Below are 22714 nucleotides of genomic sequence, written 5' to 3' on the forward strand. Positions count from 1 at the left end.
TAAGTGGCCACGTACTTCCTAGGGCATTTATCTTTCTCTTGTAAACTGTTTGCTCCATTTTCTGCTGAATGCACTGGGCACTGTTTACATGTTCCATCTTGGCAGCAACTGCCAGCTTCAAATGCCCCACTTCTTTTGTGCTGTTCCTATTATGGGAACATGGACTCAGGAGGGCAGCCTGGGGGAAGACTGTGATATTAGGAGAAGAGGAGACTGCTGAAAAGAGCACTGTTGCAGTGTGGTGTAGTGGTTAAGAGCAGTAGACTCGTAATCTGGTGAACCGGGTTCGCGTCTCTGAAAGCAGACAGTTGAACTAGAAGGGCCTTGGGCCAATCCAGCAGGGCTCTTACGTTCCACAGCTCATTCAGCCCATTACGGTCTACTCTCACTGGAAATGGCTCTCTGAAGTCTTGTGTGGAGGCTCCCTGGTCTTTCAAATGCCAGCTGTTAAATTTTAGAGCACAAAAATCATGGGTTCTACCACTGAGCTCTGGCCCTTACCTTACCTCTGCATAGAGTCACAAAATTATCTTTATCTGTTTTTGTACCTATCTTCTCATCAGATTGTGGAGCTCCTTCCCCAGCGTTGGCACCAGTGTGGCAAGTGGCTAGAGTGCTGGGTTAGTATGTGGCAAACCCAGGTTCAAACTGCCACGAAGTTCACCATGTAGCCTTGCGCAAGTCTTTCCATCTCACAGAGTTGTGTTCTGAAGTTGAAATACAGCGCTGAGCTCTTTGGAGGAAATGACAGAGTACAATGTTTACAAGTAAGTGAAAACTGTGTAACAGGTGTATTTGTACCAAGCAAAATGGTGCCTCTGAGCTCTAAGACCAGAAATGAATCATCCCTCTGGTATGTGCAGTCTGTTGATTTCAGTAGGCTGGAGCAATGTGTCTGATGGAGCCTTTTCTCATTCCGTTTGGGCACTGCACTGTTCCATCCTGACCCGGGCCTCATTAAAGAAAAACTTTATGCTGTTGAACGCAGCCTACATTAACATCCAAAAATCTGACACATAGTTGAAGGGCTGAGAAATCTCCCAGAGGAGCAGACTGGAGGAGGAAGCCTATCCAAGGATCCACAGATTCTGGAGCCAGCAGAGTTTGATGATCTTCATTTGCAGTCGAAATTTCAAAAGTGTTGATGGATTCCAAAGTCAGTTTTCCACTTTTCCTAGTCCCTAGAAAGAGCTCTTTTCATATGTGTGTCAGAATCACAGAGCTGGAAGGGACCACGAGGGTCATTTAGTCTAACCCCCTGCAACACAGGAATCTTTTGCCCAACATGGGGCTCGAACCCACGACCCAGAAATTCTCATGCTCTACTAACCAAGTTAATTTACTTTCTTTTAAAAAATACACAATATTTCCTGTATTAACATTGATTTACCTCCTTAAAAAAGGGGGATGGGGAGTAGGTAGCAAAAACAAAATGAAACACCCAGCTCATTTGATGCACCTACCATCCTAGAATTGTAAAGGAGATTCACCTGTTTTTAAACCAACCTTCCTGCATGAAGACTATATAACTAAATTTACTGAATGCCATTTGCTCATTCATTATTACTGTCTTTTCTAATTCCCTAGATAACCTGCTTTATCATGCAACCTCACTTCTTCATTGTGTGGGTTATATTCTACTAAATTATACTCAGAATAGACCCACTGAAATGAATTCTCTACTCCGAGTACGACTAACAACAGCAACAGCCACATACATTTTGAAAATGTGGGTCTGCGTAGTAAAACAAAAACAAAACAAAAAGCCCTCCTGTTTATCTCCATCATGGAGATAATTGAATCGGAGCCTCCATTCCAAGTTGTGTATCTCTGAACAGCTGTCATTTCCTCCCTCTTGCCTGCACACATGAAAGGATGACTGATAACTGAGGCAGCAGCATCCCTCTCTTCCAGCACAGCAGCCAAATGTGTGGGATTGTTTGATGCTGTTAATGAGATCCTCACATCCTGGAGGGAACAGACACCAGTAAACATGGAACAATTTCTTATTGTGCCATCCTTTGTCTTGGTATGTTAAAGAACGCCCACTCGGAAGTGCTAAGGTCTATAAACACCCCCTGGTCTTATTTAGTCCAAGGCAGGCAGTGGCTTTTGTATGTGTGTTTCACATTCGGCAACAATGCTCTTCCCAGCAGGACTGGTGGTTCACACTATTGTGTGAGGCCTGATCGGCTGCAGGAAGAAGCAAGATCCTTATCAGCCTGAGGGAGTTTACTGAGCAAGTGAGATCATGCTGTCCCCATAAAAACACAGTTGCCTTTTCCAGCCAAAACTGCTGCCGGCTGCAGGAGGATTTGGTTCCTTCTCCAGGCTGTGCCGCAGAAATCCCTTATACATCTCTGCTCCAATCTGCCACACATGAGGCTGAAAGGTCATGTCTGTGCATACAGACATTTCTACCCCAAGGAGCTCATTGTCCCTCCACAATTTATCCTCACAGCCATTCTGTGAGGTACATTATTCTGAGAGTGTGTGACTGATCTAAGGTCACCCAACAAGCTTCGTGCGTGAGGATTAGCAACTTGCAACACCCTACTGAATTGTGGTGTGGCCCCCTTCTCCTCTCTTCTTTGAGCTTCACAGAGAGGTCAGTTGGGGGTCTGAGAGGTGAGTGGCCTTGGAATAAAATCTGCAAGGCCCACCTCCTGACCCTCTCCCCCTGCTCCCAATTTTAGTCAAAGCATGGTTTCATCCAACGCCTTCAAAGAACAGTGGCCGAGAGAGTCTTGTCGCAAAACGTGAAGGGGCCTGGGTCTCTTTTGAGCTCCCTGTAAATCAAACACTGATCCTATGCAGCCCACTCTGTTCTCTGCCACCTGTACTGGGGCAGGGAGTATTGTTTACCAAAAGGGAGAGGAGGATTTCCAATACATGCTGTGGCCCTACATATGACCAAAGCTTGCCCAAATATAATTGGCTGTAGACTACTGAAACCAAACACAGTTTTTCACGGAGGCTTTGAATCCTACGAAGATACTGCACATGCCCTACTATTGCATCTTCATCACAAGAGTTGGCTCATGAATGACTTCAGTATCATCATCCTCACCACCCCTCAGGATGCAGTGATGTGCTTAAATGTACAAAGCAAGGATGCTAATGTCCTCTTAAGGTATAAGTAATCTGAGGCACATGTTACTGAATATGCTGAATATTTATCCATTTAAAACAAAGATTCATCTAGTCCAGTTTTCTTTGTAAAATAAAATCCAACAGCCAGATGGATGGCCTACGAGAGATCAGGGTTCAGTGGTGGGCTAGTCTTATCCTCTAACCATCCCTGCTCTACCACACTTATCTTGCTAGATGCCCCTCCTTTTTGGACTAATCTTGTTCAGTGCACTTAATCATGTATGACTTCTAGGAGCTAGCATTTGAAAAATCTTCCACCTGGAAGAGCCCTTGAAAGTAGAGACAATGAGACCCACAAAATGAGTTGAAATATTGAGTGAGGAAAAGGAAATGGAGATGAATGATGAAAATCATTCCACCCTCTTGGAATCCATGTCTGAAAGGGTTCCAACATCTCTTCCTGTCTCCACCAGGTCCCTGTTAAGGAATCTCCTAATGACATTTTGCCGTCTTTGTGGTTTTGCATAGTGCTAATTGAATATTGAACACAGCTTCATTCTAACCGCAACCTGGCTTCTGGCAATTGCCTTCCAACTTACAAAGAAAAAGAAACTGATATTGGAGTGTTTAGTGCGAACAGAGAGTAATCCTATCATTTAGTGTAGCCCTCAAGGAACTTGCCTTATATTGACTCAGATCTTTGGTCTATCTAGCTCAAGTGTTGTCTACATCAGAGGTGGGGAACCTGTGACTACCCTGAGAATGGCCATGCAGACTGCCCTCCTCCCGGATGCTTGCCTGGCACCAAATTGAACGCCTTTATGGCACAAGGATCTTCTTGTTATTCAATTTGACCTCTCAGCCAGTTTCTGATACCCAAGCTGATCCTAGCGGCTGGTTTTAAATCCTTGTTACTGCTGCTCTTAATCCTTTGGTGGTTGTTTTATTTGGTATATTAACTGTAATTTATCTCAGTGGGTTTTAAAATTTGATGGAACCCACCCTGGAAATCTATTATCTGAAAAGATGGTGCATCTAGTAACACATAGTGGACTAAAAAGAAGTTATTTCTGGCAACCTGGCCCTAAGCCTGTTTCCCCGAAAGTCTCACTAAGTTTAATGGGGCTTACTTTGGGGGAAAGCAAGCTTCAGGCAGCAGATCCTAAATGTACCCACTTAGACATTCCAGTGAAATCAATAGAATTTGACACCAAATAGCTTAGGATTAGGTTTCTGGAAAAACTTGGTGCCCTTTAACACTTAGAAGCACTGAGCAATAATTTAGTCTGGCAAAAAGGTGTGGTAGGATTCAGTACTCTTGTGTGAAGCATCTGAATGATGGGATTTTATCCTGCTTTGTTCACTGAGGTGAATGACCGCACACAAGTTTGAGAAGTCACGGCAAATGGAGAGACCCGAGTCTAGTGCACAGGAAAGGTCTAAATCATGTTCATACACAGGCTGTGAAATCCACTCTCTGCGATCTCCCACTATTTGTTATTTTACCTCATGTCATGCTCACTTTCCACTTTGTAGGCCTTTTGCAAAAATAAACTCCATGTAATTATATTCCAGCAGATGCAGGGAAGAAGTTCATTGTCTGCCGGTCTTCTCCCTTCACACACCCGGCTTCAAAGACCTGCTGGCACATTAGCTCATGGGACTGTAGCTGGAGAAGGCAAAGATCATAAAGGCTGTCTGCTTTCTGAGAGAGTTTTCTTGACAGAGGATGTATCAGATGTCAAGTATATGCTCCACACACAAGGCTTAAAAACTCCCATCTCTCTCCCCCCCCCCCCAATAATAATAGTATTGCCTATAAGTCACTTTAATGTCTTGGGAATCTTTACATGCTTAATAGTTTAGCTTTCCATATCCCCTCAATATGCTCCAATCAAAAGATAATTTGCCTTAAATTTCTCTGAGGCAAAAGGGTGGGGGGAATTGTTTTTTTCCTAACGTCTCACAACAAATCCATAGTTGTGCAAGACATAGGGTCCCATTCATATTAAAAGTGAGGCAAAATATTATTAAACCATCCACTTGAGTGTGTAATTGTTAGTAACTACAGCAATCATGAATAGACGGGTGAATAAATGGACAGAACTCATATGAAGGGGTAATGGAAATTGTTAAATTGTCCAGAACAGTTTGGAAGCCAAAATATGAAGCACATATAGTCCAATACACTCTAATTACTAATAATGTCTGAAAAGTAGTGCATTATTATCTCCCTCCCTTGACAGCTACCTTACAAGAGTCACAGCAGCAGCAAATCAAATATAAACCCGGAAATTGGCCTGCAAAAGTTCCACCTTCATACATATTATTAATCCTCAGACACAGGAAAGGTGTATTTAAAGTGCTTGCAGAAAGCAAGATGCATTTGTTAAAGTTCTTATCCCCAATCACTTTTCACACCACCGGGTTGTATTCATCTTTTACCCAGAGTAGACCCTCGGCCATGGAGAGACAGCTGCCAGTGTTGTTTTGTTTACTCCAACCAATAGCCCACCCTGCTTTGTATGCACTTAGAACTAGTTTGCTGACACACCCCCTCCTGTGGCATTCACAGGGTCCGTACTTGTCCTCAGTGAACCGCACCTCCTCCTGAGACCAAATGCTGTATTTCCAAAGATGAACCACAGTTACTTCCCTCCATTTAATTGGGATCCCAGCAGATACACTGCACTGCATGCCATTTCCACACTGCCCTGAATGGGTCACATGGAGTGAAAGGACTATTTGACCCTAATATTTATCCCTAAACCAGGCTTAGAAAACAGGCCTTTCCTCGTGTCCTGACACAAAAGATGGGGCTCAAGGAAGTATGAGCTTTGCCTCATGACATGCACAGATACAATGACATTCCTGGAAGGAAGATTTTTCTCTTCCTGTGTCCAAGCTAGGAATACCAAAGCCACCCTTTCACCAAGAAGTCTTTGCTGCACAGAAAGTTGAGAGACATCTTTTGAATGGGACTCTGGTGATGCATGAAGTGTTTTAAACACAGAACAAAGCACACACTCAATTTGCAATGGGCAATTAGAGGACATTCGAGGAGGAACTCAATGCCATTCTGTTATCCCATCCTTCTTCATCCCACCATAAATCCTGGGACACGTAAGACACATCAGTGCCAATTCCACTGACTTCAAAACCAAACATTATTAAGAGAGAGAACTCAGCTGCTGCACCGTAACAGTACAAGCTGCATTAGGAAATATTTGTATTACGTTGAAGTATACTTACCATTAACTTTGCCTTTATCACAGATGTTTTCTCTTTTTTATTCATCAGCAACTGCTCCCTAATCCTTCCTAATAATGCTTCCCATGTCTTATTTGCTACTTGTTGTATTATCATCCCATCGCTTGATCCCTAACTTGACCTATCTGAATTTAACAGCCTTCAATGTGGACAAGGGTACTGCAGCTCTGAGGACTTTTAAACTCCAGTCGCAAAGGAGAGGTAGAACTTGGGCTTGGTAGACAGAACTTCTTGCTTCTCCCTGCCTTGATGGGCATCTTTTGGCATGAAAGGTTGATGCAATTGTTCTACCTGCCAAATTCTGGTGGATCCCTTTCATGTAAATGACATCTTTTAAAATCAGCATGCACTATACCAAATATTCATTTGCTGTACCGGAGACTGATGGAAGTGGATTTCAAACTGAGACTGTGTCTACACCAGGATGTTAATGTGCATAGTATATACCAATTGGTGTTTTGCCATTTTTATTGTTTTTGAGAAGCGTGTGTTTATCCAAGTTTTGTATGCTGAAACATCATGACACCAGCAAGTCACAAGGAGAGTGTGCCAGTCCCTGAGCTGATCTATTACGAGTCCAGGTGGGCAGAGATAACACAGTAACTCTGAATGTTTGCCCAGAGACCACTGCACAAACCCTGACTTACACCTCTTCAGGGCAAGAGGTGGGTACTGCTTCCTAGGAAAGTTCATGCAGTCCAGTGTTACAACTGCACACTGTCTGGAGACAGCCAGAGGGGGAGCGGGGACAGATGACATTGGGTGGTATTCAACCAAGTTTTACTGAATACCACCCAATGGTCTTTATCTGCCCATTTATTACCAAACTGACTGTGTCAATAGTGCTTTCTCCAGAAACTGGTCACTGAGAGGACATCTTATTTCAGGAGGCGTCTGTGCACTGCTAACCTTTCTAATCTCTTCACAAAACCATAGATAGTTGAGCTTTATTTTCTGGCCCCTCGACACATGCATTGTTCGATGTGTTTGGAGAAAACAATCAACTTTTGACTGTACAATGAGTGACATTGTAGGAAGAAGTTTTAGTAATAAACTTCAGTCCTGGGCACAGCTTGCTATGAGACCCATTCATTGTGCAGCTGAACACTGAATCACCGAAAACAAAAGAGAAAAGACTTGCCCCCAAGCCTGAGCTTGCTGCATAAGGGTTTAATTTATTTGTTGAACAAACTGGTGGTTTTCATTCAGCTGTTGGCGCTTAATCAGTTTCATCTAGGGGATCAACACAGCCTCAGAGATACAGGAATGAAAGACGGAGAGCACTTAAAGCCAAAGTTCTGACACGAGCTTGAAGAGATGTTGCGTGGCCCAGCGAATGCAGCTAAGAATGCTCAAAAGACACAGGTGGGAAAGATGTAAGTCTGCTCTGGGTGGTATGAGGCAGCCTGCAAAATTCACATATGTACAACTGAGGGCCAAGCTATGTGTTTCATGGCTGCAGCCACATATAAATATTAGCCTGGTGGCTTCTCCTCAGCTCCAACACACTCCTGGAAGGGGACACATAGTGGCAGGAAGGAGGCAGGTGGAAGGATGTGCTTAACTCCTCTCCTGCCACTCACTTCCCGCCCTGACAGCCCCAGCCTTGTAAATGAGTAGTAGCAGGCTAATGTTGTAGTGCAGCTGCAACATAACGTTTTCTTTGGCCTATAAATTCCCATCGAGCCTTTTTTTGCACTATTAGTGTTAACATCAAGATTGCTGGTCAAGCAGAAGAGAGCCACTGGCAAGGTGAATTAGCATTCTGGTCAATGTAGGCTTTGCATTCACAAATGATCACATTAAGCCGCATCAGTTAAAATTCCCCAAAAGTTTTAGACTGCTTCCTGCCTCCGGACAGATGAAGTCCCTAAGATTGACAAACAGAATTTGCCTCACTACCACCAAAGAACAATTACAATCAATATCTCATTGATCACATTCATTCCTTATCCATTTTTGCTGGGGGTAGGTGGGATCCCACTGGAATCCACATTCGCTCTCTTCAGAGAGGCGATTTTTGTCACATGTTGCGTGCAGCTGAATGTGCCTGTCACTTGTCACCTGCAGGAGAGACCTGCCTGCCTCCATCCTGCCCATTCCCAGCAGGAACTCACCACTATTCCCACCCAGACTTCTAAGCAGAGTGCTGTTGGCTTGTCTTCTGGTACTTCTGCTGATGGTTTTCCTTTGCCACGTAGTTGGATCCTCAGCCCTTATGTCTCTGCATTTTGTGGCTCAGTCATATTGAACATTGGGGGCAGCAACTGAATATACACAACAACTGCATGGAGAGAGTAATGTCTTCAGGCCGACCCACACCTTCCCAGGCCTGATACCAACCAACCAACCCCCCAAGGTGCGAGTGAAATACATCAAGACAGGACAGGCAGGAAATGGCTCTGGTGTTTGAGTCCTTGTCTCCAATGCAAGTGATAGAGGGAAGTGATGTGCTTCCAGCAAGGAATGTCTCCAGGCTCAGCTGATCAGCAAGGCGGCCCCTTCCAAAAGGCCAAGTTCCTATCATAAGGACAGTTCCCAGAGGGGCTGATTTTCATTCTCGAGGAGGAAGGTTGGCCCATGCCGACTTTCCTCCTCTCATGTTCTCCTCCTGCCATGTGTTGGCTCCCTTTCCACTTATGTGGCAGCCGCTTGCCTAGGGACCCGGTTCCTCTCTCCGTGCTGCTTGCCCCTCCCCTTTTTGCCACCATCCAGCATGTTCTTGCTCTTGGGGGGCCTGCCTTTGTGCCGCAGCTGGCGGTCTCCGCACCACACGCGCTCACAGTACTCCTCTACCCGGTGCAAGTTGGAATAGCCGATGAGGTGCATGATGTCTTTGAACCACATCCTTTGCCCATGCAGCATGCGGGGATCAGGCACCCGGCACAGCGGGCGAGGCGGCTCCTCCTCCTGCTCCCGCTGAAAGACCTGCTCCAGCTGCTCGCTCTCGATCACCTCCAACATGATTTTGGTGACGGTCTGAGTGAAGCCATGCTCCTGAGCCTTGCAGTAATATGTTCCCGCATCCTGGCGGAAGAGCTTCCGGAAGAGCAGTCCTTGCTCTGTCCTCATGATCCTATCATCTGTTTTCACCTGGAGAAAAAGGGTTAAGGGGAAAGAAATGGGAGCAGGAGGTTAGATTCTGGGTGGTGGTGCCCTGTAGCTTACTAAAGCAGAGGTGCCATCATGGCAGGACTTCAGGGTTTCCTCAGTAGAATGAGCAGGAGGGCACATTTTGAAGTAATAAACAACACTATGGAAAGGAGTCTAAAATTACAGATCTGCACCTCTGCATTCAAGGCATTTCAGGGAATCAAGAGAAAGAGTTGCCAGTATTTTTCTGAAGTTCGTAGTGGCACTGCTGTCATCAAGTAGATCCCTGCAGCAATGGGTGCAAAATTACAGCTCCCCAAAAATTCCATGATTCACAGAGATGCTGTGGAGACATGTTTGAAATTATATAACCAATCCCTGGTGAAGATTCAGAGGAGGTAAGTGTGTGAGGAATTTCCAGTGGTCAGAAATACATCATGCCTCTTCCTCTTAACTAGAAGAGATGGAATAGATTGTGCAGGGTAGTTGTCTCATTCACATGATTTATTCAGGACAATGAATTCAGGGTTTCTTGATGCAGATTTTTTTTAAAATGCGTACACACAATCCCAGATACTGATACAGTGCTGAAGAATGAGACAAGGGTTGGTGGCAGTTGGGGGAGTTGCTGTGAAACCCAGAGGAGGAGAGTCAGTACAATTCCAATGTTTGCTTCCATTGCTCTTTGAGCTAAAGTTCATTTACTTCTGTATTATTATCTCTTGAAACAGCCTATCAAGCTGCAAGCCTCCTTTCATATGGAGCAGGCAGGATTGTCCCTGCCTGGAGTCCTGCCTCCTGCTAAGGAATACAAGTCCCAGCTGTTCTCCTGCCAGTGTCTCAAGCTTGCACAGCATTGCACTTGTCAGATTCCCTCAACACGGGCCGAGATTGGACGTCCAACCGTTTTCTGTAAAGAAACCAACTCTTCTCATCTTATCACTTTCCCCATCCATACAGCCTCCCTGTCTCTGCCTATCCCTTCTTGGCAATTAAGCTGTAACTGTCTCTGGGGGTCTCATTCCTATGCTATAAGCAACCAACACCCTTTCTAGGGAAGCAGCACTTGCCGGAGCTAATTCCTCCACCCAGGAGGACCACCTAAACTACTGGATGGATAAGCTTCATTTGCTTTTTTTTTTTTTTTTAAGTGCATGAAGAATGACATAACAGGCTCAGTCTTGATGTAGCCTTTGTTCTCCTCTGAACATCCTTCACCTGTAAAACCATTCCGGGCAGGCCCTATGACACAAGCGTTGCCTCCGAATGCTTCTGCATTCAAAGTCTACACTGAAAAAAGAGGGTGGAGGCACATAAGAATCCATTTAATGTTTTCCTCCCCCCCCCCCCTTACGATGGAATGATTTGTATTTATTTGTCTTACATACAGAACAAGGAACCAAGCAGGAACGACGCATTCCAATGCTCTGTGTGGTCCTTTAACAAAGCTATGGGGTTTGGAGGGAGGTAGGAGAGAGTCTTGACACCACTTCGCTCTCTTTATGACACCAGAGCTGGCCTTATTAGCAATTGCCAGTCTTGGACTGGAACTTACCAGCTGTGTTTACTGGCCAGCCCAGCCTTCAACTGCCCCTTTTGCTCCAGAGAGTTCCCCTTCAGAAACCTCACACTATTATCACATCTTTCTCAACCCAGCTTCCTGGGAATTAGACTAGCCTGCTAACTCTGGGGAGAGAGAGGCGAGACCTCACACAGTAGGAGCGTGGGCTTCTCTATTTTCAGTTTAATTCAAGAATTCCTAGCGGAGATCCATGCAGCAGGCAAGGCTAAGAAACCAAATGAGGAAAGGTTAAAGAAGTGGGGCGAGGGTCTAGAGGGGGGAAAGCACGTGAGATGACAGGGGCCAGATGGAAGTACAAAGAAAAGGCCCTAAAGAATCTGTTGCTATCTGAGCAGGAGGTGTCTGTATTAACTGGATGTTAATACAGGATGTGACACAAGCCAGCTCCTCATTGGTGGCACTCCAAATGAATATCCGTGGTCATCTGTACTCTGTGGAACTAACCAGGTGTACTTCCTTTCTGCTCCTCCCAGCCTTTGTGTGTGTAACTGAGATCAAATCTGAATAGAGAATGTGTGGCTTCTAAGGGAGATCCAGCTCAAATGTGGACAAGATCCAACTTAGGCATAGACAAAGCCTTTCTACACGTTACCCAGAATGGCTGGAGAGAGGGTGGAATTCTGAACTGCACCACTACAGACTGCAGTGAGGGAGCGTATCTTTGAATGCTTTCTTCCATTAAAACAAAAACAAAACAAAAAAACCACCCACAGGCTGCAAACACCACAGGCAGAAGTTTTGTATATCCCTCTGCCTGATGGACTAGTTTGCACATAGAAGGAACCGTTTGTGGGGGAAGCATTTAAGTGGGGGGCGGGGAGATACATGCCCTACCTGCAGCCTGAAGTGGTACCTATGCAAAATTCTTCCACCTCAGTCTCCCAGCTCATTCTGTGTAATGGGGGTAGAACGGGCTTAGGTATTTACTTGTTTAAATTGTTTATATTTATTACCACATTTTCATGGCAGAAAAAAGTTTTAACCGTTGAATTCACAGTGGTGGTGAACACCCCCACCCCCAAAAAGCAGGAAGAACAAGGTTAGAATTTGAATGCATTTAGCGATATATATTTTTTCTTAAATCCTATTGAAAAGGAAGCAAAAGTATTGAGAAAGTGGAGAACGGGACTGGCCTCACCTCGTCTCTTAACTCTTCTGGAGACCGGTGTACAAACCATTGCACCGCAGCCTGGGGTGACTTTGGGATGCACTCCAAGAAGGTGCTGTTGTGTTCCGTCCCATAGACCACCTTCTCCTCCGTGCTGTCGAAATCATCCACTATGGAAACAGGAGGGTGCCCATATCAGAGACTGCTAGCTGAGCAGAAAGAGCCCATCTCCTTGCAGAGGGCCACGGCCTGCGTGACAGGGCAGAATACTGCAGCTGAACATGGGGAGGGGCTGGGGGCTGGGGGCTAAAGCCTTGCTGATCCAGGGACTTGTTCTGTGGATGTTTGGCACAGAGAGGTCTGTCACATGCAAGCAAAAGCTTGACCTGTACACCTGGGGACACTAAAAGAATTATTTTTTTCTATGCGCATGAAGCCTCCTCTGAGGCACATCTGCGATAACATAATGAAAGCCTCAGCTAATGCTAGCTGCCCAAACTGTTGCTGTTTTCACCACCACCCTGTGTTTTCAAGGGCTGTAGATATGGCTTATGACAATGCCCTCGTTAAGAATCCTTGAGACTGGCAAGCCTGGTGTTTTAAAACTTCCCTGTAAGTGTCTGGAATAGCAGACATCATATCAGGATGCTCTGCCAGCCATGTCCTACACACCCCCACAGCCTCACCTACACACCCCCACAGCCTCACCTTTTTACACTTCTCTTAACTGAATTCCTGGGCTGTACTGCTTTCTTGTAACACTCAAGCAATGCTTGCCTCCGCCCCCACCAGCTTGCTTAGAACACCTGCCTACATTATTAGATTCTAGGCCATGGGAGATTGGGCGGGGGTTGGGGCTGAAGCTACCTGAAGTAGGGGACTGGGAGATTGGCTGGAAGAGAGGCAGTGTGCTGTAGTGGTTAGAGTTTTGGACTAATACCTGGGAGACCCCAGGGCTTAAATCCCACTCAGCCATGAAATTCACTAGGTGACCTTGGGCCAACCACTTGCTCTCAGCCTAACATGGTTTTTGCTGGGATTAAATGAGGAGAAGGTGAACCATGTATGCCACCTTGAGCTCCCTGGAGAAAAAGGTGGGATAGAAATGCAAAATAAATGAAATGAAATGAAATGAGTAAGTATACCTCCTCCCAAATAAATAGACGGTAACTTTGTGAGACTCTCATGGCCTCTGATCTAATGAGCACGCTGTGGCAAAAAAGAGAGCAACACAACAGCAAACATATTGTCGCTGGGCTACCCTACTGAGCTTGCACTGCAACAGAGTGTATTGCGTACACAGCTGCCCCGTTCTCTTCATAACCCACAGCTACTGGTCTGGGTATGTACCTCACATGTTTCCTCACCTGTCAAGTTTTGATCCAGGCACTGGTGCATGGGGTTCCCATTCCGGATGTCCTGCCGACGAAAACGACGCTTGCCTGATGCCTGGTACCTGGTGCAGGTGAGGCCGTCCCAGGCACAGTAAGGGTCCCGTGCTAGGCAGCACTCCGCACAGGCTGTCCCGTACGTCTCACACTCATGCAGTTTCACTTGGGCAACTCCCACTCGGGAGCCTACATACAACATTTGCTGTCAAAACAAAGGAGGCTAGGTGAGTTGGAATTGTACTAAACTGCAGAGTCCGTACTCTCCAACCAACATTTTCAACAGCATTCCTATGAGAGCTAAAGGAGCGAAGCCTTGCAGTGTAGCTTTGATGCACTCCTTTCTCTCCAGAATAAACTCATCTCCTGTACCCAGTAGAACAGCCTTTGCCAACCTGGTACCCTCCAGATATTTTGGACTGCAGGTTGGCAAACAGAAACTTGGGCTGCAATTGGAGGCAATTGCCTGAAGACAATATTGCCCGAAGACAATTCTCCATAAAAGCTACTCTTTTCAAATTTGCTGCTGGGACACTAGAGAATAATTAGGTTAAGATTTGCCTGAACTACCGGTAAATCTAAAGCAACCAGGGGATTGCAAAACAGGCTGACAGTTCTAGATATAATATCCAGGTGGGAGAGCAATACAAGGAATGTTGCAGGTCACAACAGAAGTACGCTGTCAGGTATACAGGGAGTGAAAGGCAGCCTTTCAGGTTACAAGGAGTAAAGAGGGACGAGTGTGTTGCATGCTTGGACTCTAATGCAGCGTGATTTATGGGAAATGGCGAAGGGTAGGAATGCTCTCACCAGTTCTGCTAGCTTTCCTGGGAACTAAATAATAGATGAAGATTAGAGTCCAGGGGGTGGGTCTATTTACAGATCTAAACAAACATTACAGAAGTAGAGGAATTTTATCTATTTGGACAAAACAAAAAAAGTTCAGGTGGTGAAGAAGGTCAAAGAGCAAGCAAAATGTACATGACTGAGGTTCTGCATGGCAGGATTGTACTAAAATAAGGACCTTGCAGTTTATGAATGATTCAAGTGTTTAACAGAGCGGAATGATTTTGCATTGACCCTTGGGTTGCTGTCCTGGTATAGCAGAGTCTAAAACCGAGGTCCATCTTTGTAGTGAAATGTGCTTATTTCTGTTCAGCCTTGTTAATGAGAACCCTATGAGCATCTCCAGAAGTGTCCCACCCACCTCACCTGCCAACACATGATGCCTCCTACACACATAATGTATGGCTGTGAATGAACCTTGCACCTAGGTGTGAATTGAGGGTCAAAACAGACATCAGATGGGGGATCTGTGATTGGATCTCCTGGGATTAAAACAAACAAACCTTTATTATAAAGCTGCTGCAGGGGTCTTTGGTCTTTAATAGATAGGGTTTTATTTTGGTAACAGTGCTGGATTGCCACCACCAGAGCCTGCAGTAGCCAATGGCTTGACTGGCATTTCTAAAGCATTCCTGCACAGTGGCTTCTCCACCACCACACCTGTACTTTAAAGAAGTAATTCATTACTCACTCGCTTGACAGATATTTCCATCTCAGTAATAGGGACTGGTGCCTGAAGGGAGAAAAATAAATGGCTTCTCAGGTAAAACATGCCGCAGAAGTGATCCCTGCCCCAATCCCCCACAACTGCACATTTCTGTCCTGCATTTCCTACAGAGATATAGGGTCATTCAGTTCCCCACTATTCTCACACATAAATAAAGGCACATGGACACACACAAACAGAGAGACAAAGAAATTGTTCAGGATTAGAGCTTTAGTAATGTTGAAATGCCATGTCCTATGTATGACATATGGCGTAAGATAAAAAGGACAGTATGTGTGGAAACTGGGTTATTACAAATATACTTCTGTGACATGAGCACAGAATTAGACAAGTAATATCTGCTAGCACACAAATATGCATCCATGCTGCAAGAATGTGCAAGAGAGGTATATCCAGTGCTATTTTTCTTAGCAAAAGAGGTGCCAGAACTCACCATGAACACCTCCCTTGTTCTCTTAGAATGACAATGGGGCCCACCTGAGAGGTGCTGAAACTGAGTTTCTGTGAGTTCCCACTAAAAAAAGCCCTGGATACATCCAATCTACACGTGAACAAAGAAGAATACTTAGCTAATTACATGTCTGTGTAATACAGTCATGATTAGCATATCTGTTCCGGGATCAGGTTGTACACGTTGCCCTTTTTTTTTTTAAAACCTCACCTTAAATACTTGAAGCTCCTCCAAAATGACTTCTTCAGCTGCTGCAAAGTTGCCTCTCTGAAGGGCTATAACCTTCAGTACAGAGCCAGCATCTAGGAAGCAGGAAAGGGAGAACTGTGAAACAAAGGCAACTACCTCTGTGGCCACCAGGCATTCTGTCAGAGGCAAAAGCGTGCTCCTCTTTGACCACTGATCTCTACCCTGGACAGAAACTTGCAAAGAAAGACAGCTTGTCCTTGGGGACCATGTTATTCCCACAGAAAGCACTTATAAAAGATACAAAGGAAGCTGCTATTGGAAATCGAGAGAGAGCTGGGATTTGACTCCAGTTTACACCACTGACTGCATGTGTGATCATGGATGTCTTCTTCACTTCTCCTGTCCTTGAATCCATTTTGCTTATGAGCTATTTTGTGGGAAGCCTATGCTAGTTTAAGGGAAATTGTTTCTCAGCTGATAGAGGGGTAGCCTCATTGGCTCACTGGGACAAGATGAAAGAGGAGAGCCCCTTCAAAAGTATTTTGCCCTCTTATTCCCCCGCCTTGGTCTTTCAAGGAACTTTTCAACTTCTTGCATCTAGTCAACTAGGTACTTTATCTCACCTAAGAATGGAGTGTATCACAACATGGATACAGAAAGAATGCTTATGGATACAGTGGCCTAGGACAGAACAATAATGGATAAATGATAAACGCAAGTTCCAAAACAGCAATCACCTACAAAGAGTAAATGTGGGTGGGGACTGAGGAAAGAGAGAAGCTGGCAAGCTTCAAGAGTCATTCTGTAAGACAGCAGGAAACTTTGCTGAGGCCCCCGGGGTTTCAGTTCATATACAAAAAGGTTTAATTTGATCCAGGGATCACAAGTACTTAGTTGGTCCCAAACCTGGTTTTCCATACCCAAGCTCAGCCTCAGAGCATGCAAAATTTCAAGGGATTGCCTCTAATATTCACTTCCACATTGACAGATGCCCACCCCCAACATCACCAAGCCCTAACGCTCCACGCAATTGCACCTGTGCCAATGAACATGACATCATACTGCCCATCCTCAGCTTCCACACGGTCTACCACTATCTGCCGCAGGCGGTGCTGCAGGTTGGTCTTCACCAGCACAGGCCGGCGATGCAGAGGGTACACGGATCTGCTCATCAGTGGGTGGGCACGGGCAAAGTGCAGGACCTCATCAGGGTAGTCCTTGGTGGAGGAGTACTGCCGGCTTGGCTGATTGGTGGTTTTGCTGGGGCACTGGAATGGAGGGAAAAGAACAGCATTTCAGCCAAATGGGACTCTGTTCCTGCTGCTTCACCACAGAGCACTGATCACAATGAAAAGTCTCCTATGATTCTTGAATTATAGGAATGATTCTGACTAGGGCAGGGGTGGGGAACCTCAGGACATACCCCTCTATCTGGCCCTTGGCCCAGGCCACACTTCCTCTCTAGCCACACCTTTCACTTGCCTCGAGTGTTTTTGCCTGGCTGGACTGTGTCTTTGAACTCGGAAAACGACTCTAGCTTGCCTGTATGGAAGTTGGGGTGGGGGGGTTGTAGGAACTAGCTTACTGAATAAAGGTCACTCACTGCTCTGTCCACGTTTGACTCTTGTCCCACTCACCACTGGCATGTGGCCCTCAGAAGGTTGCCAAGAAGGAAACACGGCCCTCAGGCTGAGAAAGGTTCTCTAGAGAGTTTTTGACTGCTTAAGTGAATACTATCCCTAAAAGTTCATTTAGTTCAGCATCCAGTACCAGACAGAAGCACCTGGGAAATTCATTTATAAATCAGCACACGTCTCAGTTGACCTCGTTAGGAAGAGTCCACTGTTTGCTTCTGTCTTCAGTACTAGAAATATATCTAACACGAGACACAATGGTTCCGACTGGATAAAGCGGATGAAATGCCACACTGACTGGCAGAAGATCTCCAGGTTTCAGAGAAGGGAATTTCCCAGCACTATTGGAGATGCCAGGGATTGAATGTGGGACCTTCTGCACACAAAGCATGTGCTCTAACCACTGGGATACTGGTCCTTGGCTGCTCTCGGAACTTGCTCTACCTGGACTATGTGCTTATTTTCTGTGATGTCTCTCTGATGCAGAGGACACTTCAGTCACTTACGACAAAGTATTTGTGCTACCCCACAGAAATGTCTGCTTCCCAATCAGAACGTCACCCACTTGCAACTTTTCAACTTGGATTAATGCCCTAACACTGTTCCACAAAAAGAAGTTGATAGTCTTTGTTTTTTTAAAAAACCCCAACCAAATGCCATATTCCACGCATGTCAACAGGGGACTTTTCCTGAAAGGCCATTTGTTTGTTTTGCATGGAGTTGCCAGTTCACCCTAACATCTCCTGCCCCATAAAATACTGCTAGACACAAACAGCCAGGGTCTTAATGGCACTGCCAGATAATATCCGAAATCAGAATTAATTATTAAGTAAAAAAAAACTATGGTTAGGAAGTTCTTTTTCTAAACAAGTGTTTAAGATTGTTTTCATAGTTCAGGTATGAATTACTTACAACTCCTGGCCTCGGGTAAGGCACCTTGCCCTCATAAGCTGCCCACTGATGGTCTGGGCCATCTTTATGAGCAAATGGTCCATTAAAAACCTCCCAGATGTCTGCCATACGATATACGCAGATGGCAAAGCCTTGGAAGACATTGCTGCAATGAGAGACATTTAGCCATAGTAAGAACCTATTTGGGGAAAGAACATTTTTTCCAAACACTGTCTTAATATTTAGTATTGTGTGTATTCAATGCTTGGGTATATTAGGGAGTGAGGTAAAATACAGTCTTACATTTCCAGTTGTAAATGCTTCAAAATCATCCAAGAGGATTATATATAATCAGATATTAGGAATTCCATATCAGAGCGCATGGCCTCCATTCTTCAAATTAACAGTTTAAGTACTGAAAAACTGGCAAGCTATAACTACCGTATTTTTTGCTCTATAAGACTCACTTTTTCCCTCCTAAAAAGTAAGTGGAAATGTGTGTGCGTCTTATGGAGCGAATGCAGGCTGCGCAGCTATCCCAGAAGCCAGAACAGCTGCAGCTGCTATCCCTCTTGTTGTTCTGGCTTCTGAGATTCAGAATATTTTTTTCTTGTTTTCCTCCTCCAAAAACTAGGTGTGTCTTATGGTCTGGTGCGTCTTATAGAGCGAAAAATACGGTAGTCCTTCATTGGAGAAACACAAGACAATTTGTGCTACTGATGATATAGGGGAAGTTATATGCAATCCAGGTTTCAACACTGTGTGCACCTGCTTCATTTCTGATCAGTGCATGTCCCGTAACTTCCTGGTAAAATCCTGTAACTTTTCATACCACAAAAGTTTCTTTTTTTGCCCCCCAATAGTATCAGAGTGCCCCTCCAGATGGCAATAATGCAAAGAACACTGGCAAAGCATCAGAGAACAACTAACAAAGAGGAATGATATGTACACAGTCCGTCATAAATCCACTACTAATGCACTATTATTGCATCAACAACATGTTGGGAGAATAGGCTCACAGAAATAACACCAAACTGGAGAGGCCCTCAGAGAAGATTTGTATGGATGAGAGTTGTTCAGACAAGGTATATAGTGCTAGACATCTCAAGGTTCCCCTCAGAAGCAAAAAACAAACAAACAGCAGAAGCAAAATAATCTCACCTGATGGTGCTAAAGAGTGCATAGATTTCAGGGCTCTTCCCATCTTTGGTCCTCAGGAGAAAGACATCCTCTGTTTAAGAGATGTTTGATTCACAGCATTTAAAGGGCTCTCTCATGCACCTAACTTTGTTCACCGGCTTACCAACATACACATGCCAAGAAACTAAAATCCTGTTTTAGTCAATTGGCTTGCTTAAGGTATGCAAGCAGCTGGGGGCTGATGGATGTTGGTACCAAAGAGACAGCTGAAAAGATCAGTGTGTGTATGTGTGATCCGGCTGTAACACACTTGTAGTCCCCCACATACAATTGACAGGGCTGGCCCTACCACTAGACAGAATGAGGCAGGCAGCTCAGGCAGCAGATTTGGGGCATTACAAAAAGGCAGCAAAGTGTTTACTGTTCATTTTGTTGTTATATTGTTAGTGCTAGAGAGAAGGAAAAGTGCTTGTGTAATATTTTGGCAATCCTGGCAAGCTTTAGGTACTGTCCACCTTGACTAGGTTGGGGAGGGTGCCATTTGCTGCCCTGCCTCAGGCAACAAAACGTCTTGGGCCAGTCCTGATCTTAGTGATTTCCTAACGCAAAAGTATGTTACCTTCATCGCCTATTCATAGGGTGGGGAACCTGTGGCTCTCCAGACGTTGTTAGACTCCAACTCTCATTAGCTCCAGACAACGTGGCCCATGTCTTGGGAGATGGGGCTTCTGGTGGTCTCCCACCCAAAGCATTGCTCACTTTCATATTTCCTTAGCTTGAGCACTGCTGTAGCCATGAGGTGCCCCCTGACTGTTCACTGAGACGGACCCCTCCCCCATTCTCCTCATATTGCCAAACTAAACCCCACTTTTCAAGGCTTGGCTTCCAGCTGACAAACTGAGGAGCTAATCCTATGAAAGGCAACCAATCCTGAGCTCGTTTCTCTTACCCAGTTCATCAAAGTATGTGTCAATGCCATCTGGTCCTGGGACAGAGCACACCAGCCGGGCCTTGTTGAAGGTGCTCCACTTATGGACTAGCACTCGCTGTCCTCCAGCATCATTCTGAAAGGAGAAGAGTAAACAAGGATCCTCAGAAGTGGAGGCAGCTGATGCTTCTGATATGAGGTCTCTTTGCAAATAAACAAACAAGACATGCTGAAGCTGTGCTTTAGGAATCCTTCCAGAGGCATCAAAAGCAAAACTAAAAACTCAGAACCAACAGAAGGACAGATATTGGCTTCTATTCAGATTGCTCTCATTTCTGCTCTGTAGATCTGTCATTTTCAAGCATTCTAACACAAGGGAAACCCTTTTTCCATACAGACCTGGCCTGGGCCCACACATACATAAGCAGCTCAAAATACAGCTGGCCATTCTTTCTCTCAATTCAGATCAAACGTGGTTTGGGCAAAAACACATGAAAATATAGTATTCCATAAGAAATGGCAGGACAGATACAGAACGGATATGGATGATGGCTAACGTCGTGTGTACACCGCTTCCCAAACCAGCAGTGAGAGCACACTGAACACAGAGTAAACAGGTACACAGCCTTGGCTTCCAAGAGACGGGACTGGTCCAAGACATTTTGCTCCCTGAAGCAAAGAACCTGATTCTGCCCCTACTTTCCACAAACAGAAACAAATTGGACTTCAACATCAGTGGTGATGGGGCAACAGGCAGGCTAGCTTAGAGGGCATAGAACAGACTATCTGGGACACCCAGCTCTGTCCTACAGCACCTCATCACTCAGCACTGACTTCCCTCCAGCAGCTACTGCCTGAAAAGACTGTGTTACTGCCTGCAGAGGCCATGCAGACCATGAAATTATTGTGTACTGCAGAGAATTCTGGGGCATATTTTAGGATGTGCTATGAAACCACTCTTGCATGGATAAGTGGACTAGGACTAGCAAACAAAAATTCTGGGCAAGGGAAAGTCAAACCTACACTTCAGTTCCCTTACCGCAAAACATGCAGTGATCAGCAGTTATTTTTTATTCAGTATTGTAGCTTTTTGCATGCTTTAAGTTTGGGAGAAGTCCTGTTTCATATAGAATGAGCCTGCTGAGATGGGCTCTGCAGGTACACAGCAGAAAGGAGGACTGTTTCAGTAGTAAATCCCCAATTGTGAAATACCATCTTCAAAGATACACACAGGCAGTCCTGTGTTATCAGCTTTTTGAACGAAATCTGAACTTTTATTCAAGCACACATTTCTAATATTAAATCACATGGTTCATCAACTATGTTTTCTTTTCTTTCTTTTCTAAAGTGCACGAGGCTTTTTTGCATTTTAATTTTCAGCTTTTGTTTCTGAAACATTTATGTCTGGAAGCTGAACAGTTTTTTGTTCATTATCCCAAGACATATGTTTTATATCTCTCCCTGCCCCTCAAGAATGTGGGTACCACACAAGCAGAGAATTGAATGGAAAATTCCCCTCTCTCTTTTCTTTCTGAAGGGGACTGCTAGGATTTGCATTGCTCTTGATGATGAGGCTGATTTTAGGAACTGCACCTCAGGTTGCATTCTAAGACGCCTGGAATAAATTCTGTGACTGCAGCCTCACGTCATCAGCTTTTGGTAGCAGCGATTTAACCATGTTGCAGAAATGTCCAGTTCAGTCCATGTACCCATCAATAAACATTTCTGTAGCCCTACTTCCTGCAACTACAATTTCAGACACATACCAAAAGAAGCTTTTTTTGGCTTTTACACTCTTGACTCTCATGCTGAAGGATACTGCGTTCCCATCTATTTTTGGTGCTCCTTTATTTCACAGTTATCTGCTGTCATTCCAACTCCTATACTTTTCACACAGAGTAAGTATTTTAGTATGCAGTGTCTTATTGCATTCCTTTCAATATGCCCTGCTGCTTGAGCAATCTTTTTATCTCCACTTGCAATCCTTTCTTTACAGTCTTGAAAAGAGCGCCAAAATTGCAATTCAACTTCACCTCTCCCCCTTCCCCAGTTCTGGGGGTTCTCCCAAGCCAATTCTGGGGGGTGCAAGGGGCATAGAAGGGGAGAAAGCCCCATTTCACATAGAAAACCTTACATAGGGCTGCTGCTGCTGGGACTCATTCAGGGAACCCCACCCAATGCAAACATATTTTAAAAAATGCACAATTATCAGTGCAACAATTGTAAAAATGCACACACTAAAGCTTGATTGAATAACTGTAAGAATCATATTATTAAAGCTGCCCACATGCCCAAGAGAATGAAAACTTTTTAATCCAGTGCTGAAATGATAGTAAAGTCAGAGCCAGGTGTGCCTCCAGGTGGGCGGGGGGAG

At 44.9% G+C, this 22714-nt stretch overlaps 1 protein-coding gene across 3 annotated transcripts in view; it reads right to left on the reverse strand.

Annotated features, from left to right (window-relative positions):
• Positions 1 to 7518: 7518 nt before the first annotated feature.
• Positions 7519 to 22714, reverse strand: part of SEMA3G (semaphorin 3G) — a 71907-nt gene continuing 56711 nt past the window's right edge. For 2 of the 3 annotated variants that reach the window (XM_083429412.1, XM_083429413.1), the window contains exons 8-16: positions 20362 to 20476; positions 19434 to 19503; positions 18294 to 18438; positions 16784 to 17015; positions 15769 to 15860; positions 15072 to 15113; positions 13514 to 13739; positions 12177 to 12316; positions 7519 to 9456 (exon numbers count right to left, since the gene is read on the reverse strand). In XM_083429412.1, coding sequence (XP_083285538.1) covers positions 9001 to 9456; positions 12177 to 12316; positions 13514 to 13739; positions 15072 to 15113; positions 15769 to 15860; positions 16784 to 17015; positions 18294 to 18438; positions 19434 to 19503; positions 20362 to 20476 — 1518 coding nt within the window. In that variant the 3' untranslated portion in view covers positions 7519 to 9000. Of the gene's footprint in view, positions 11527 to 11598; positions 12317 to 13513; positions 13740 to 15071; positions 15114 to 15768; positions 15861 to 16783; positions 17016 to 18293; positions 18439 to 19433; positions 19504 to 20361; positions 20477 to 22714 lie in introns of all 3 variants that reach the window. The other variant, XR_014508533.1, reaches the window with a different exon arrangement.

Source organism: Podarcis tiliguerta (assembly GCF_965153285.1).
Source record: "Podarcis tiliguerta genome assembly, chromosome: 2".
Classification (NCBI taxonomy): domain Eukaryota; kingdom Metazoa; phylum Chordata; class Lepidosauria; order Squamata; family Lacertidae; genus Podarcis; species Podarcis tiliguerta.